Source organism: Schistocerca serialis, chromosome 4 (assembly GCF_023864345.2).
Source record: "Schistocerca serialis cubense isolate TAMUIC-IGC-003099 chromosome 4, iqSchSeri2.2, whole genome shotgun sequence".
NCBI classification, from domain to species: Eukaryota; Metazoa; Arthropoda; class Insecta; order Orthoptera; family Acrididae; genus Schistocerca; species Schistocerca serialis.
In genome coordinates this window covers 274,775,154-274,794,295 of record NC_064641.1, presented here as the reverse complement: position 1 = coordinate 274,794,295, position 19,142 = coordinate 274,775,154, and the positions used below count along the sequence as shown (strand labels likewise).

The 19,142-nt window shown below is 39.6% G+C and overlaps 2 protein-coding genes across 2 annotated transcripts in view; both read left to right on the top strand.

Moving 5' to 3' along the window:
* The window catches only part of LOC126473838 (ATP-dependent translocase ABCB1-like), a 234,788-nt gene extending 219,943 nt beyond the window's left edge, over positions 1–14,845 (top strand). The window contains exons 16-19 of the mRNA XM_050101165.1: positions 9,061–9,255; positions 13,509–13,715; positions 13,821–13,967; positions 14,458–14,845. Coding sequence (XP_049957122.1) covers positions 9,061–9,255; positions 13,509–13,715; positions 13,821–13,967; positions 14,458–14,652 — 744 coding nt within the window. The 3' untranslated portion in view covers positions 14,653–14,845. The remainder of the gene's footprint in view (positions 1–9,060; positions 9,256–13,508; positions 13,716–13,820; positions 13,968–14,457) is intronic.
* LOC126473837 (ATP-dependent translocase ABCB1-like) overlaps positions 1–19,142 on the top strand; it is a 675,020-nt gene that overhangs the window by 220,106 nt on the left and 435,772 nt on the right. The window lies entirely within an intron of this gene.

The window sequence follows — 19,142 nt, the reverse complement described above, 5'->3', positions numbered from 1 at the left end:
GTACAACAGTAATACAGAAGGACACGAACTGATTTAGAAACAAACTATATGTCTAACAGCCTGCAAACACTACCGTATTTCATCCCAAGCACTTCATCGGCGTAATTAATTAAGTCTTACCTTCGAAGAACGTCTTCTACTCTGCTACAGAAAAGGCAGAATTACGTTCCGACATTTTCTATCCTGTTACGTGTAAGTAGAGCACAGTTTATGATCATTTACAGTGATGGTAACACAGAGACCGGTATAACGAGAGGCGGGTTATGAGGTCAATGACAGTGGAGTTCACAAAGTGAACGAATAATCAAAACACGTTCTGGGAGTAGCAAAGTCGTCTTAAGCCTATACAACAGTACTGTGAATAGCCCGGATCATAAATGTATATCAGGCAAGGTCAAACTCTGCTGTTCATAAATGATTCCTTCAGATACTGGGTAGAGAGTGAAAAGCAATCGCTGGCCTGCGATAGTCCGCGTTGTTCACTCATCAGAGGTGCTTTTCACTGCTGCTGCTCCTTGCACGTGTGCAAGTTGCAGCTGGCCTCTGGAGGTCGAATGTCTCTGACGTCTTCCCCCCATCGATACTGGCTTACTAAAGTGCGCGTCATATATCTTGGCGGCCGAGTTTAGGTTCGTTCTGCGCATCTGACGTCACAAAACACAGTCAGCCAATGAACAGAGAACAACGTTGCCAGATCTCGACTGCAGTGCAGAGCACGGACGAGTGTCTTCAGTTTTAGAAACGTTCCATCATAAATAAAGTAATAGAACAAAAGCAATGTCTTGATAGAAGACTTTCTTTTATATAAAGTTTGGAAAAAGCATTCTTTATACCAATTGCTTCATATTCTATTAATTAAACCAAACAAGCAATAAGACTCCTAATTCAGGCGATAGCAAGGAAAGGTGTTTGTTTCAATCTCACGAACTGTTTTTTCGCAATAAAGAACAGCGGTAATTGTTTATTTCCTGTTGTACTTCGACGAAGCGTGAGTAATTCATAGTCATACCAACAGTGTTTATAAGTAGTTGCGTGAGGTGTTAGACTCCTTATGGAGTCAAACTATTTAAAGAGCTGAGGTAGCGGAATGGGTAAGGTGTTGGGCTGCCAAGTGAAAGGTTATGAATTCAAACCTTGTGCGTTGTGTAAAATTTTCTTTATTTAAAAACAATATTGGAGTGCCTTACTTCACGAATTTTATTCGTTTGAATGAAATTTCTAGTGCTTTGCCTCTTCATTAACTTTTTCGCTGCTGCAGACACGTGCTCCTCGCATTCCGCGCTGTGCGCGATTTTGTCATCACTGCACTTCTCGCCTGTGCAGACACATGGTGTTCCCACTGCTTTGACACATTTATAATTCGATTTCACAAAAACTATCTGGCCAAAAAATTTGATTTTTACACGTCTTCTTGACTGATACCTTCCCCCCATAAATGACTTAATTTTGTTTTGATGTGCAGCATTAAATGTAGTAAACCATTGCACGAAATTTTGAAGAGTTTGCAGAGGTAAAACTCCATAGCGTATACTTTCCATATGGTCGATTTTAGTTGCTACAATGTTGAGAATGAAATGTGGACAAGATACCTAAATTTCATATAATATTTACTGTATAACAATATCTCATTTAATTTAAGTACCACATAGGTGTCGTACGTAATATTGAGAAATATTCCGTCTTTCGCGACTGTAATAAAAGTTTTATTTACACACGGCGCGTTTGGCTTTATTTTAAAGCACTTCCATCGGTGAAAGGTATGGCACATACACAATGGTATTCATGTTCTATTTCTTGTTTTAGTTCCACAGTCGCAGTTTTACCAATGGTATTGAAATATATCCCTCTTCTGCAACTGTAATAAGCGACTTATTTAGACCAGACGCGTGTCTCTCTTTTGAAGCATCATAAGAGGACTGTATTTTGTGTCCTCCATTGCCAAGTCACCTTTCGTAGTTTTGTGCTGCGGTAGCACAATATTCAACGTTTGTTTTGGCTCATCAGTGTTTTAGCAAATAAATGCTGTTTGTGTGTGCCACATACAAAATTATATTTGACATAGCTCTGAGCACTTCACTGACAGACGGTATATTCAAGTCCTAATGTTTTCGTAAGTCCACAGTTTTGTTTAACGTATTTTGTCTACTTCCTTTTGATTGATTGAAGTGCTTTAAAATAAAGCCAAACGTTCCCAGTCTAAGTAAAACTTTTGTTACAGTCGCGAAAGGTGGAATATTTCTCAATATTACATACAACACTTATGTGGTACTTAAATTAAATGAAATATATAGGTATCTTGTCCACATTTCATTCTCAACATTGTGGCAACTAAAATCGACCATCCGGAAAGTATACTCTATGGACTTTACCTCTGCAAACTCTTCAAAATTTCGTGCAATGGTTTACTATATTTAATGCTGCATAAGAACTGCGTTGAACATCGAAACAAAATTAAGTCATTTGTGGGGGGAAGGTATCAGTCAAGAAGATAGGTAAAAATCAAATTTTTGAGCCAAATAGTTTTTGTGGAATCGAATGATAAAGAGTGTCAAAGCAGTCGGAACACAATGTGTCTGCACAGGCGAGCAGTGCAGTGACAAATCGCCCACAGCGCGGAATGCAGGGAGCACGTCTTTGTAGCAGCGAAAGGGTTAATGCGGCCGTGGTGGCTTTACTTCATGAACTGCGCGCTCCCCCCTAAACGTAAGCTTTCGAACTATGCTATACTATGGCGCTGCTTCTCTTGGCGCGTGCGTCGTGTGCAACTGGCAACGCAGCAATCTCCCGCGTCTAGGCGGGCATGCGCGAGCCGCCAAGAAAAAGAATTGAACTATAGATAATATTAATGAACCATAAGATACAGTTTGGAACTGGTTTGAGAATAAATGGTCCGATACATGAAAATGTTGTTTGATCCAGCCATTTGTGATCACCCAGGGAATTGAGGAGCCCTGTCCACAAAACATATCTGATTTAATTGCCCCAGAAACAGAAAAGGTAGACTGTGTGGGAAGGATACTTACACGTTTACAGAAACTTGTGCGTTCATTGTTAAGTCAAGCGCAAACAAGGAAGAACAGTCGCAGCCCTTCGTGCCACCCGCACCAAATATCCTGTCGATTCGACACATTAAAGTAAATACTTTGCGTCGGCCAAAGCGCAGGACGCAGCATCCTTTTCTAAATGTCAACGATGTACCATCATCACTCCACAACACGTTCTTCAATTGCTACTCGCCATTCGCGTCGCTTGTACCACTCGTTGACATCGCACTTATGGTCCTATTGTCAATGAGTACTGGGTACCACCACGAACATAATTGGGTGGGACCGTCTTTTGACGATTTGTTTCGTCCCCGACTGCTGTATCAGAACTACAAAAGAGTCCTCTAAAGTAACATGGTCCATTTGTGCAGTATAGAGACAGACAATGGTTCAAACGGTTCAAATGCCTCTAAGCACTATGGGACTTAACATCTGAGGTCATCAGTCCCCTAGACTTGGAACTACTTAAACCTAACTAACCTAAGGACGTCACACACATCCATGCCCGAGGTAAGATTCGAACCTGCAGCGCGGTTCCGGACTGAAGTGCCTAGAACCGCTCGGTCACAACGGCTGGCGATAGACAGTGACTATGGATTATGTTATACCCTGAAGTGACAAAAGTCACTGGACAGCAACATGCGCATATACGGATGGCGATAGTATCGCGTACAAAATCTTTAAAAGGGGAGTGAACTGGCGAAGCTGTCATTTATGCTCAAGTGATTTACGTGGAATGGTTTCCGACGTTATTACGGCCGCACGAGGAGAATAAACAGACTTTGAAAGAGGAATGGTAGTTGGATTTAGACGCATGGGTTATTCTGTTTCAGTACTCAGAGACACACAGTGTCAAGAGCGTGGCCAGAATACCAAATTTCAGGCATTATCTCTGACCACAGACAACGCAGTAGCCGATGGCCTCCACTTAACGACCGAAAGCAGCCGCGTTTGCGTAGAGTTGTCAGTGCTAACAGACAAGCAACACTGTGTGATATAACCGCAGGAATCAATGTGGGACGTACGACGAATCTGTCCATTAGCATAGTCCGGCGGCATTTGGCGTTAATAGGATATGGCAGCAGACGACCGACGCGAATACCTTTGCTAACAGCACGACATCGCCAAGAAGAAACAATTTTGTAGGAACAAAGTAGGAGACGCGAATGCGGGTTGTAACTTTGTCTGCAGCAACTGATGGAATCCAGATTTGCTGATGCCTATTTAAACAAGTGTTACCATGGTGTCCGACATCAATTAAGGTGGGAGAGTTCTGTATCATTATTAATCGGCTGTTATACTTAAGGATCATGCTGCTAGCATCGGTGATGCGTAATAATAATAATAATAATAATAAAGTAAACTGCTTTCAAGCGTTTACCAAGAAAACAGAAGACCAAACATCTCCAACTCCAACCTTGATGAAATCCAAGTTGACTACGGGTCCATTGCACGGGAAGTTCAACAAGATACCTAGAACGTAAAGGCTCTGAGAAACGCGAACCTACACTTGAATCACTATCTTTCGAAGATCAAATTCCAACAGAAACCAAGGAGATTACTCCCAGAAAAAATAAGTGTTACAGAGACAAGCTAAGGAGCAACTAGGAATTTTCCTACAAGTTAGAATCTTTAAATCCGGAGAAGTGCGAACAACTAGAAGAGGCAATAGTCAGAGCAACTAAGGAGGCTGTCCCACTCACAACATCAAGAAAGCACGCTTAGTCGGATAATAAAAGCGGCGCAGCACTACAGGTAAGACAGGTTGCTTGGCAGAAAAGGAATTTCCAGAAAAATGAAGTGAACGCCGTCAACTTCCTAAACACGAAAATATCTGTATAAAAAGCCATCTGCAAGGTAAAACGTCCGCTTAAAAAGAATCAGTTCATACAGACTGAGCAACAATTACAGAAAAATAACACACATTACTTCCATGAAATCTTTAAGCAGAATCAGAACAAATACAACCCTCAGAACTTACGGTTCAAAGGCTCCACAAAGTGAAACTAGCCCACAGTTACCAAGGTAACTGCAGATTCTAGCGAGTTTGAATTGCTTGTCTCCAGAAACTCTACTGATTTACGAAAACAATCCAAACATCCACCCAGGTTCGTCTCTAACGGCGAAGGAAGAAATCAGGATGCTCATCAAAGGACAACCAGACACCCGATGAAGATCTGATAATTGTTCAACTGTGGATGTAAGCAGGGGATAAGGCAGTCGATAAGTTTAATTCAGTTAGTCAAAATATTTGGTAAACCGAAAAACTCCCAAGTGCGTGGACCTCTGTCATAGTCCATCCACTACGTAAGTCAGGGGACAGAACAGATGGTAACAACTACCATATCATCTCTCCCGTGCTAACAGCTTACAGATTCCTCTCAAAAACTCTACTAAACAGGACGGAGCACAAATCTATCCATAACTAGGGAGAATATCAAGAGTGTTTCCGGGAACGGACTATCATATGATGAGCCGGTTATGAATCTGAAATTCATCCTTTCACACTTGAAACTCCGGAACAGGAAATTCTTGCTGATCTTCGTCGATTTCAGGAAAGCGTACGACTCAGTTTATCAAACCACACTGTTTCAAATTCTTTAAGAGTTTAGATTAGGTATCAAGACAAAAGTGATCGTCGAGAAAACCCTTACCACACCCCAAATCCAAAGCGAAGTTCAGTGAAGAGAAGTATGATGCCTTTCAAATGGGGACAGCAGTGAGACAAGGAGATGTACTACATAGCCTCTGCTCTTCAGTTGTACTTTAGAAATCGTTATCTGAAAATGGCGGTAAGGAATGAGCAATGCAGGGGTAGAAAATGGGATAAGGCCAGGCAGGTGATCTAATGATCTTTTCAGACTCCATAGATATGGCATCGAAATAACTTAGTCAATTATACAGACAGCGAAGGCAGGGCTTCAAATCTCATTTAGATGACGCACTTTATGACCAATATAAAGGCATCGCCTCGAAAACTGGACGTCGGACGGAGAAAAATTAAGCAGAAAGAAAAGTTTAAATATCTTGGTGAATGGATATAGCCTACCTATCATAGAAAACAGCCTTAGAATCGCGCAATATCAAAGTGAAAATGGTCTAACAACTATGGAAAGGTATCTGCAATAAGAGATCTATATCCTTAAACGCCAAAATTAGACACTACTGTACTATAATTCGACCGAAAGTCTAATATGACTTGGAGACTCTTGCAATGAAGAAGAAAGGGCTAATGGAAATCCTTAAGGCCACATAAGGAACTCAATGGGTGTCCCGACAGAGCGTTTAACGCACGCCCACCCACACGGATCGGTATCTGCACGCCACCAACTACCATCACCCAGCACAGAAACTGTCTGTCCTGAGGACCTTGGTGAATCAAGCTGAAACCGTCTCAGCGCCGAAAACCCACCGTGAGAGCTCAATCACTTACGTCAAGTTTTCAAGGAAAAAAGTTAAAAAGTGAAACAACAGACAAATTTCACAATAATTTCACCTAAGCCACAAAAGCAGAAGGCATCCGATGAAGACTCGGAAAAGATTGCCTTTCTACGGTTTTGTGGCTTAACAACAGGGAAGATTAACCGGCTCCTGAACAGACACAAAATTGACAGTGCCCAGGTCCCCACTGAAGATCAGGCAACTAACGTTACCTGTGAAATACAATGTAGGCCTAAGAACACTTTGAATACACAAAATACTCTGGGTGTGGATACTTTAAGGTCAGTCAGGCTCTCCACACAACTGAACACCGCCGCTTAGAACATGGAAGGTGTTCCCTCCTACATTACCCCGAAAAGTCAGCTGTAGTGGACCACGCACAGGAAAAAGGACACCGAACTGCATTCGACGAGACTTCTATCGTTAAGGCAACCAATAGCTTCTGGGATACTGTAAGCAACGAAGGAATAAAGATTGCTTCGGAGAATCGGACAAACCCTCAATAAAGACGTTGGATTGGAGCTGAATACGGCCTGGGGTCCTATGATTGGGGTGTTGAAGCGGTCGCGGCGGTCATGCCACCGAAACATTACCGTATGTGGCGTGGGACGGAGCACCATTGACGTAACTGGCGATGGCGCGGTCACAGAACCACACACTAGCATCCACACGACAGTCAAACACTTGAAAATGGCAGAGGAGAACTCTGCCGACAGCTCGTGAGCAGTTAATCACTTGACCTGCCTCGCAACCCGAGAATAATTTATTAATTGTAAAAGCACTTTTAGATAAGAAAGGCACATCCTAAAATTCTGAACAGAGTTCTCTGATATAGTGTAAGCATTAGTCACAAATGGAGCTGACGTATCTGATCCCGCTGACACAGAAGAGTTTACAAATAGGAGTAGTGTCCCCTTTTTGAGACATATCGTGATGGGAGTTGGCTGAGTTTAGGCTATGTCGCTAGAGACACTCCTGCCACAGTAGCGCACTAAGCTGAATCTGGTTTATCTGATACTGCGTAGTAAAACCACACGTGTACAGTCGCACAGGAAGTAACTTCGACTGGTGCAAAAATAGTTTATTTTGAATGATGACATACATACTTAGACGTGCTTAGCTCAGAAGAACAAAGCTTGTGTCTACTGCGTCTTGTCTCTCAACTGCACTAGTAAGTATCGCTATTCTCACTACCTTTATGTGCATGTTCTCAGCACTGTGACCGATAATCGCGGATGAATATCAACAATCGTAATCCATTAAATTTCGGGCATGCAGCCGCGCAAATAAAATTACCTCCAATGATATTTCGGCCGCGTATCGTCCGGCCATCCTCAGAGTGAGTCACAAGACACGACAAAATGCCAAGCGCCGCCTTATATGCTCCATCGCGGTGGTACTGCGCATGCGGGTCACAGATGCTGGTCGGCGGCAGAGACATACGCTTACACATGCGCCGCCTGATGCGAAGGCGTACAGAAATTCGATTCGCTTATCGACAGAAGAGTTGTTGTGCGTTCTCAAGCAATCCTATCTGTTACACAGTGCCCGTCTGTCTTTCGCTAACCACCCCTTCCAGCGCGTCAACTTCCATCAAATATGTCATCGTTTTCTCTCAGGAGTTTGGATTCATGCTTCTGTTCCGACAAGTTGCCAGGTATCCAGATTTATGCGGGACTGTCGCGAGTTTCCAGTTTAAAATCCTTGCCGGGGTACATAGAAATGTAGATTGCAGCGAAACGGATATTTCACAGAAAGTTGTTCACTGCATCAATATTTAAATTAGGAGGCAGTCTTGTAAATAAGTCTTATATACGTAACTGAAAATAAAAATCAACTTTCAACCCAAGCAGACATAATTTGGCAAATCTGTTGTTTGAAGTTCAAGTACTATGAGAAGTGGACAGGGTTTCTTCTTTGCCAAGCAAACTGTGAGACCGCGATTTGAGTTATCTTGTTCTTGAGGGGAATTTCTCAATAGCCACACTACAAGGTGAGTTATCGATGATCTGCTTAATCATGCGCATACAATTTGGACCTTGTATAGACCGGGAAAGTATGGGTCTGAAACTCTTACTAAGGAGTTTGGAAAGTTTGTACCAATGTTGATAAGGTAATACGCAGCACTTTTTTTTCAATTCCAACTTTGTTTTAGACTATCGTATCTCTGTAGCAGTAGCCCTTCAAGGACTGAGATTAAAAAACCATTAACTGTAGGATATATATTTGAATTTTAGACCAGTGTGTTAATTCTGGCTTTAGAGATATCAGTTTCGTAAAAATCCTGATTTTATTCAGTTTAGAAATTTCAGGTTCGTAGTTAGGACTTCGTTGCTGGACGGAGGAACTGCAGCATTAATTACGGTACAAGACTGATGGACGACTTTCCCATTTTCATCTGCCATTCTTGTCTCTTTCATGATGTGGTGATGTGTCCTGCTCTTAAGGATATTTACCATGCAAGTCTCAGGCCAATTCTAATCCTCTTCAGAAGTTTTTCTTTATTCAACAAAGAAAACTACCCTAAGTTTGTTCGTCAGAGCCTGAATAATTACTTGTCCTTCGCATTCCACAGAAGGCGGCCGGGAATGTGAGCTACTCGGACGTGGAGTTCTGGTACCCGACGCGGCCTGGCGTGATGGTGCTCAAGGGCCTCAACCTAGAGGTGAGAATCGGCCAGACGGTGGCACTGGTAGGACCCTCTGGCTGCGGCAAGTCCACCTGCATTCAGCTGCTCGAGAGGTTCTACGACGCAGCCTCCGGTTCTGTGGTGAGTGCGACCAGCTACCACTGCTCTTACAAACTGGACTGAGACTCTCTCTTCGCTACCACAGCATCTAAATATTTACAGTGTGACATCTGTCTCTGCCATTCTGTTTAGCACACGTAGGGAGGGAACGTTGTGGCGGAACGTTCCTAAACACGAGACTTTACTCCCATGTGCTGGCTAAAATCGTGAATTGTACACTGGATGGATCTACGAGAGCATGGTGGATAGTAGTGCCACCGAATTTCTTATGTGAAATCTCTTAAAGTTGTTTAAAATAAAGCGAACATTATTAACTTTTATTTCTCAACATAGTCACCCTGCCCTGACGTACACATTGCTCCCAGTGAGTGACCAGTTTGTTGATACTGTCAGTGTGAGATGTTTGACTTCGTTGATGGAAACACAGTCTCACCTCTGCTTGCACTGCCTCATCTGTTAAGTCCTCAAAGATGTTTAAGTTTTGGAAACAGGTGAAATTCGGACAGGTCCGAGTTGGGACTGTGTGGAGGATAATCGATGACAGTGAATCCAAGGCATCGGATTATTGCTGATACAGCACTCGTGTATGGTCCGGCATTATTATGCTGAAGGAGAAGGTGCACCATGTGTGGACGAACTCATAGAGTTCGAAACCGATTACAGTACGCAGTTTCTCACGCAGCGACATAGTTGTTACGTTACATACCGCCATGTTACAAGCTACGATTCGGATCCCTCTAGCGGCGGAGGAGTGCATATTTGTACAAATGAAGAATGAAGATGTTTAAAGCTGATAACGTTTGTTCTATTTAAAAAGCCTTAACAGTTTTCACATAAATATTCAGCGGCATTTCATTTCAGCACGTCCTCATCAAAGGAGTATCAAAATGATTCATACGATTCTTCTATATGAATGAAAATAAAAACTTTTGATCAGTTTTAACGTACGCATCGAATCTAAAAATTTACCTTGGCGCCAATTGTAAGTAGACAGTTCATGTGGTTGCCGGTCTATGTCACCCTCGTGTAAATATACATATCTCGCTTTCTCGCTAGTTCGTTCTTTATCCAAAAGTCGTCGAGTTGACACAGCGATATCGCAATTTTTTTTTAGTTTTGCATTGTCTGTTTCAATAGGTACAATTCATTTACAAATGTGTGGCATTTATAAACACTGAACACTGCATAACAACTCGGAGAAAGGCAACGTTAAGCGATCACCACCAGAAACTTCTCTGAAGCATTAAATTGGATTCACCACCGCCTCTACGTCTTATTTCCTGACTATGGAAAAAAACTTAGCTCACTTTCTGGAATACGGTGCTTGTAAATGTATTTGGAATTTTATAGGTGTGAACAAAGTTTTCTGAAATTTGTGAATCTGTGTAGGTAAGAGTATCATGTAGAAAAATTAGCCTGCTTCTAACATGTTCATCTTCAAAGGTTAATAGAGAAGGAAATGAAACAGAATCTCCTCAAAATATATGCACCATCTACGGAGACAATCCCAGTGCCTAACTGTTTCGTTTCAAAGGAGGTGATTTTCAAGTGCCCAGTATGTGAATTTTTTCTGGACATTTAGATCCGTGATGATGCATGTGAACTTACCCGAGACCTAGGAGACGAAATTTCCTGTGGCATTAAACTATAGTTAGTGTTTTCATTCTGTTGTAGAGATTGAATCATTATTAAACGTGTTCGGCACGCATTAAATTAAAATCGAAAACATAATTGATTGGTCAGTTTTATATCTTTGTTCACCTCTCGCCAGTTAACTCGTTGACAACGTGGGAAATTCCTACCCAAAAGTGTTACCATAGCAAAGAAAGACTAATCTTTTGTCATAGATCAAAACTGAAAGAAGCGGGTGAACTCTAATGGTAAAGAAACATCGTGTACATAACTTCCCTCTCATTCTAGGAATACATCGTTATCTAGCATATGGAACTAAAAAGACGCCTTGTACTAAAATTGGTACCCTAATTGTGTTGCTAACATAGAGTCCAAATATCTCAGACTCTGAAACTGAAGAAAGACTTGAGATGAGAGTTTACAAAATGCCGATGAGTACGGTAAGTTCCATCGCCTACTTTACGGCAGCTGTTATGCAAAAGATTGGCTCAGTAGTAATTCCACGTAAGCCCCATTTCCCAATCTAGTGTATTCAGAGCTGTTATCTACATAACATTGATAGCGAATCCATTCTATAAAAGTGGCATGATGATTTTTTCAACTTGAGTATGCAGTACTACAGTTAAAAGTGCAACTATTAGTGTAATATGACTTCAGTAGAATGTTATTCGCCCCCGGGGAGGGCCAGTGCAAACTGGGCGTGTCTATTGAAAGCATTTCCTTACATGTGACGTACATTGGATTTTTATGGGTGATAACTAAGAATATACGATGTTCCAACACTATACACTTACCAGAATAACCAGCTGTATCTAACTGTAAATACTCTGAAAATTTGGTATATATATTTGAGCGTTCAGTCTTTCCAAAGTTCTGGGTACAAAGATTTATCGATGTGAGTAAGCAGGACATAGGTAGGTACAAAGTGAGCATCATACTCTAAATCTGCTGTAGGGAAAAGGAACGAAGCTAGAAAGAAAAACTAATGTATGGGGGAAGTTGTCTTCAATAGACCAGTTAACTTTTGTCTCGAAATTAAGGAAATCCGATGTTTCAAATGTTGTGAAACTGAATGTCAGACTTCTTCAGGTAACCTACATTGGACGCTATAACGGTTAATCCTGAAGTCCCATTAACATAATCAGGAAAAAAATGCCGAATTATTTTTCGTAAATGTCTATTCATGGACATCCGTTTCCATTAGTAGAGCAGATGAATTTCATGAATGTATATCAGAAATTTCGTGATTAAACACCTATCATTCGAGTATAGAACGGTTGGGTGAATTTGATTATGGCCATACAGTATAATTTAGAAAATAGAAAGATGATTAAATGGAAATCCATTTTCATATGAATTAAGGTGTTGATTCTGAACATAAAAAGGACTAAATTAGACCAATATAGAACTGCAGTACAATTATAACCTGACATTATTATGAAATTAAGTGAAATATGGGCAACTTTATGAAATAATTTTCAAGGCGTATCATTGTTGTCAAACTATGAGGCAGTCCAAACTCTTTTCCATAACGCAAGGATATAGCCTGTCTGCAATTTAAGAAGAAAAAGAATCTTTTATCATTCTTACTAAATCCAACGCAATTTTCATGCAGCTACTTCCTACATGCTATGCTCTGAATCATGTCTTTCGCTAATGGGTTTTGATATAGCTCATGAAACCAGTCATTGGTGTTGGTGCTTTTCTTCTGTTTCGTTTAACTCTCTATAGTAACATTTTCTTTAGGATAGCGAGAGGGTTAGCGCTACGTCCTAACTGATCCTTGTTTAGAGATGAAGTTTTTTGTGTGACCTTTGTGGACCTGGCGTTCAGTGACGTGGCAGCTTTGGAGATAGAAGAAATGTCTGCTAAAGGAACAGCCAAACGACTGGGGCCAGGGTATTTTCCTATGCCCTTTGCGGTTTTTGGTAATCTTGCAGAGATTTCTAAGCATTTTGGTGAACCTAACGCCCCTTCCATTATTGTTGGAGGTGATGACGTTGTGTCTTTCACTACTGGTAGCTCTTCATTGGATGATCGGAATTAACTGCATAACAAATAAGAGTGCGGATGATAGCAATATTATTACACTAATTAACCACTGTTTTTAACTCGCTAGAATAATTTCAAATGCTAGAATGAATTAATATAATTTGTTAAGCATTTAACTGCAGATTTTGATTACAATATGCAATATTTGTACTTTAAATTATATTTATGTACGTATCAGAGGAACAGGAACGGCCTCTTTCACGTATTTCTTGCTAGTAAAATAAATAAATACTAATATTGTTGGTATACATGATGTCCTTAAGTAATTTAACGGTGTCTCCATGAATGGGAGCTAGCAGTAGTTCAATGGTCCTAACACCCCATTAAATAGGAAGTTGTGGCAAATAAAACAAATCTACAGTTATACATGAAAACGTCTTGTGCTTTCCACTCATTACTCAAATAACAAATATTTGTACTAAATAAAAATATTCTGCACATAGTCATAGTGTGAACATAAATGTAAAAGTAAAAGTTGTTTCCTTGGATGATTGATTTCCTTGGATAATTTCTTCAAGGCGTGTTTCAAGACACTAAAATCAACAGTACATTTCCTTTCCATTTAACATCAAAATTCGTTTTGTTTCCAGGCCCTAGACAAACACGACGTGTCTAAAGTTAAAATGGCTGCACTGCGGTCTCAACTGGGTCTCGTTCAACAGGAGCCAGTTCTCTTTGACAGAACTATTTCGGAAAACATTGCTTATGGTGACAACAGTCGCGATGTTTCCATGGATGAAATAATCGAAGTGGCGAAGAAAGCTAATATCCACAAATTCATTACAGCTTTGCCACAGGTATTACCGACTCTGTATAATGGGAGTGAACTTGGCATAAATTATTGAAGCTTTTTGCAACTCTGTCTGTTCTGTATTAATTTTAATTTTAATTTTTTGATACAGGGATACGAGACACGCATGGGTGAGAAAGGTACACAGCTCAGTGGAGGTCAGAAACAACGGGTAGCAATTGCAAGGGCTTTGGTTCGAAATCCACGTGTTCTTTTACTGGATGAAGCAACTTCAGCTCTGGACACGGAGAGTGAAAAGGTATATGATAAATATTTTATTACTTCACTTTATAACTCACTTCGTAAATACATGGATTGCCCAAATGATGATCCCATTTATTAGCTTGGCTTGCAATAAGTGCATTCGTTTCTTTCATAATAGCTAATAACATCCTTTTGAGTAATTTAATTTTCAGTTTCCCTAAATTTTTTTCCTCTCATGTCAAATGACATTTTCAGTTTTATTTTAGACAACTTTGTTGCCTGAAATATTATGTACCTGCCTTCGTCTGCTGCATGTATTTTCTTTAATTTTTGCACGTTGTGACGCAGTCACGAAAAAGTTCCCAGTGATCCAGAAAAATATTTGCTATATTGTACTTCCAGTATTGGACCAAAATGTTTATTTGTAATCGGATAATTTATTCCCGTCAGTAATGACCATCTTTAGATCTTAGTAATTAATTTTTACCTTCGGCTGAGAGTACGTAACAATCGTGAAAGTAACATTTATCTTTTAATTTTTTCAGATTGTTCAAGAGGCACTAGATAAGGCGAAAGAGGGTCGGACTTGCATAACAATTGCCCACAGGCTCTCTACAATTCAGGACGCTGACCTCATTTGCGTGATCAGTCACGGAAAGGTTGCTGAAATAGGAAAGCATGCAGAACTGTTAGCTAAACGTGGCATCTACTACAAACTTCATAATTTGCAGAGTACTTAGTTTTCTCGTTTTAAAATGTGTTACCTTACGTGAAGGAGGTACAATCTCAGGAAACTACAATTGGTAAATAACTGTGATCATTTTCCTTGCTATTTGCTTTGTTTCACTGGAAACGAGTAAAGCGCTTAATCACGTAATACACTGCCTGACAAAAACTGAAGTACCGAGAATTGGAGGTGGAAGAGGAAATGGAACTAAAGAGTATGGGCTGTTACGTAATTACAGAAACCGAGGCTGATTTACAAAGACCTTTCCATTATGGTCCCACTCAACAGCATAACACTGCAGTCCCTTCCTCCCCCTCCCTCCCCCCTTCCGCTTCTGGCCATGGTGGAGGCGCTGATTCGTTTGGGAAGGGTGTCACAAAGCCGTTTTATCCTCTCATGGGGAAAACTGGACCACAACCTTGTAACTCAACCTTGATATAGCTGGATACTGGCACTGAGACGGAGCAAGCGTCCGGTGAGTTCCCTCACAGAATTGAGGAACTTGCTGACCACGGGAATGTCTCAGCATTACCCGCCACTCAGCATTACTCGTGCCATGAGTGGACGAGCATTGTCCTGTTGACGTATAGCACCGCCATGTTAACAAATGAGAACACATGGTGTACGATTATGACTTCAGAGCTCCCTCAGTCACCACCAGCCATAACCTGAACTCATACCCAATGGATTCCCACACCATGACTCCTGAAGTAATACGTCCGTGCCCTTCGAAAACGTTGGCACAATGGAACCTCTCCCCAGATCGCCGAAATACTCGGTCATCCAGAGTAGTGCAGAACTGCCACCCATCACTGAACCCAATGCGACGCCAATGCTTCCCGGCCACGGCAACACTCCTACGATAGTGCTTTGACTTTTAGTGCAGCCCACGTATTGGATGGTGAATTCCTAGTCCTCTGCCGCTAAACTCCTGTCAGAACGCCAGGACAGGAAAAATCACCTCATGTAAAAAAGTTTAATAATCCTGGGTTCTTAACTGCATACATAAAAAGCTATGTCCACTACTTCATCTTCGTTACTGTCAAACGCGACTGTTCTATCAAGCAAGTGCTCATAGCTTTTAAGGTATGATGATTGTTAGACATTTTCTTCTTGTTTTGGTCCGCCAGTACCGAAGATGAAGAACAAGTGTTCATAGTTCCTAAGATACGCATTTTAGAGCCTATTGTTACTAGAAATTTGGTTTCGAATGATCGTTCCTGTCATATCTCTGAATACTGACCATTCGCCATGGACACCTAGTATACTCTAGGTCTGGTAGCAACAATAACCACATACAACACTAATGCACTGTGGCTACCATTCTATCTCTTACAGAGAATCTACAACTCTTACTTATTTACAAACCCTGTATACCCGTACAATGTTACATTGACATCTGACCACGTCTTCTGGGTACTTCATTTCTTTTTTTCAGGTGGTGTACTAGATCAGTGTACATATAAGTGAAGGGACTGAGTACTTAGTGTAATATTTACCATTAAAGCTGTATGCTTCCTTATTTTTGAGAACATTTATTTTTATTATAGCCGACATATTCGTTACGAAAGGTTTCGGCATCTTTATTGATATTTAAAAAAATAATGTAACATTTATTTTCCAGTGTTAGCTGCATTTTTTAGGGATTCCATTACTCAATCGGTATAAATGGAATCTTCAAAAGATTATTCTGTTCTCTTCCTGTCTGTCTTTCTGTCTGTCCGACTGTTAAAAACTCTTTTTCTCAACAACTGGTAGACATATCAGGATTAAATTTAAGTCACACACTAAAATCTGTGGTTCCTTGATGGTCTAAGAAAAGCTATAGTTTCTACGTCAATTCAGTCAAAATATACTGCCATTTATGTCACACATTCTGATACTCGCAAAATATTTTTATTTGCATGTCCATCATCTGCAGGAGCTGTTAAATTATTATTAATAATCTCCATCTTAACGTTACTAAAATTAATTAAAGAGAGTTTTACTGCAGACGGTTTTCGCTTTTATTTGTAAAGCTTCTCTTGTGGTCATTCTGCAAACATGGATACTAATGTTTGCACATTTTTTATTGCTTTATATAAAAAACAGTATTTTGTCTTTAAAGTTGGCGTGCAGTTTATTTAAGGTGTTCCTGCCTCTTGTTCACATATTTTGGAAACCACTACTTCTTCCCTCTCGGTTAGCGGAGGTTGATGGGAGAAGAACATTCGTTACTGCCAAGCGTATATGTCTAACAAATTTTCTACTGGCATCAACCTCTGCTAACCAAGAGAGAAGAAGCAGTGGTTTCCTAAATATGTGAACAAGAGGCACAAATATCGTTAGTAAATTCAAGCCAACTTTATGAACAAAATACTGTTTTTAATCTGAAACAATCAAAAATGTAGAAACATAAGTATACATATTTGCAGATTGACCACAGGAGATACGTTATAAGAGCGAAAAGTATCTATTGTAAAATTCTCTTTAATTAATTTGCAGTAAACTTAAGACAATGAAACCAATAATAAGTGATCACTCATTAAAACCTATATTGCACTTCCAGTTCACCTAGAATCTTGAAATTTTATAAACAAGAAGCTTTCACAGTAAAAGTAAAGGGAAAAGTCTGAAAATAGGTAATTTTTTATTATATCACATGAAAGGGTTTTTTTGCCATTTGTTATCTGAGTGTTTATCTGTTCGTCTGTTAAAACGCCTTTTTCTCAGGAAAGGATTTAATTATCGAGGTGTTATTGTTGTCACATGATCTATGGCTCCTTGGTGGTATAAATAACTAAAGTTTCTAAGTCAATAACTTCAAAAGATGCGATAATGGATTCACATATTGTGATAGCAGCAAACTCATTCATCAAAACGTACAAGGTACTTACTTCTCGTTCACAAAAAACTCAGAAAATAGTTAATATTTAACTATATCACAAGATAACAACATTTCTTTTGTAATTTTTTAGCCGACTTCAGACATAAAATTAAAACGTTCTCGAAAGTTTTGAAATTCCCTGGACCGATACCTTGACAGTATCATTGTCGACAAAAGGCAAAAATCGTCTAGATTCTCAATTATTGGGATGAAAGAACTGTCTATACACAAGACAAAGTTTGTGCAGAACCCTCAGTGCTCATTTCCTACTCGCACTTTTTTTTTTTTTTACAGTATGATCTAAAAACAAGGAAATTAGTTATACTCTAAAAATATGCAACTGGTACGGGAAAATAAACATCACATACGTATACTTTTAAATTAATTTTTATTAATAGCATTGACATGTGTAATGTAAAATCATGTTCCTGCTAAATGCCAAAAGTATGTGTTATATTGTATAATATTTTGTATTGTAATTAACGTATTGACAGTATTGACACTTTTATAGAACATATTTGACAATGTTATCATCTTCCAGAGCTCTGATGAATTAATAAGAGGTGATGAGTCTCTTACCTTGGGTGATAAGAACGGTTAATTTTGACATCTGTGTTGACTTTGTTCAATGAGTGTAAACTGTGTGGTGTACTTACTTGATGAGTCTGGCTGACACATAATGTTAATTCGATTTACACGAAGGAAGTACAAGCTTCAGTTATCTCATTTCATTAATGCAATCAGCTTCAACTGAATGACTATAATGTCTGTCATACAGCGTTCATGAAACCATATTTTATAGTATAGCTTGTCTTGCATGTGGTAGAAAATACCGTTCCTCATTTTTTAATCTTAGTACATTTTCTGTCATTCTGTAACTGTGGAAATGATTATATTGACTTTTTATTTATGTGTAGTAAAATTTCAGATTCCAACTAACGGTTTCTAGGAGACATGTAAATAATCTTTCGGTTAGTAAGATCTCATTCCACTAAAAGGGACCTATGGATACTATTGTGAATACTTGCAGCCATTTTTCCTCAGCTATTACTCAGTTACACTTTGTCATACACAGAAGAAAAAAATTCTGTCTTTTGCAGCTGAATGTTTTATTTGTATTTACCAAACGTGATTCACATATTCATGATATGCAAGTCTATAATATAAATAAAATTGTTTAATTATACACATTTTGATAGATGATTTGTAGTGAGTCTTCACAGATCATTTAATTTATCTAACTATTTACAAATATATGTTTTTTACACTTATATTCTCTTTTGCATCCTTGTAATGTAGCCACATGTTCTTCTGTTTGTGCCAGATGCTCATATTAAAGGTTGCTTCATATTGGTAGATCACATTTAAACATATCACAGCACATAACCTTTACTGTAGCACACTGCACATGGTCCTGCTCACATGCTGTATTTCTGACTGAGGGATCACTAGAGCTATGGAGGGTAAGGGTTGAGTGGTGTGTGTGTGTGTGTGTGTGTGTGTGTGTGTGTGTGTGTATGTGTGTGTGTGAGTGTGATATCTTTGTGTGTTATTATTTTCATATTTTTTATTTTATTATGTATTATATAGAAATTACTAACATCTTAACGAAATTAAAAAAAATTTGCGTATAAATA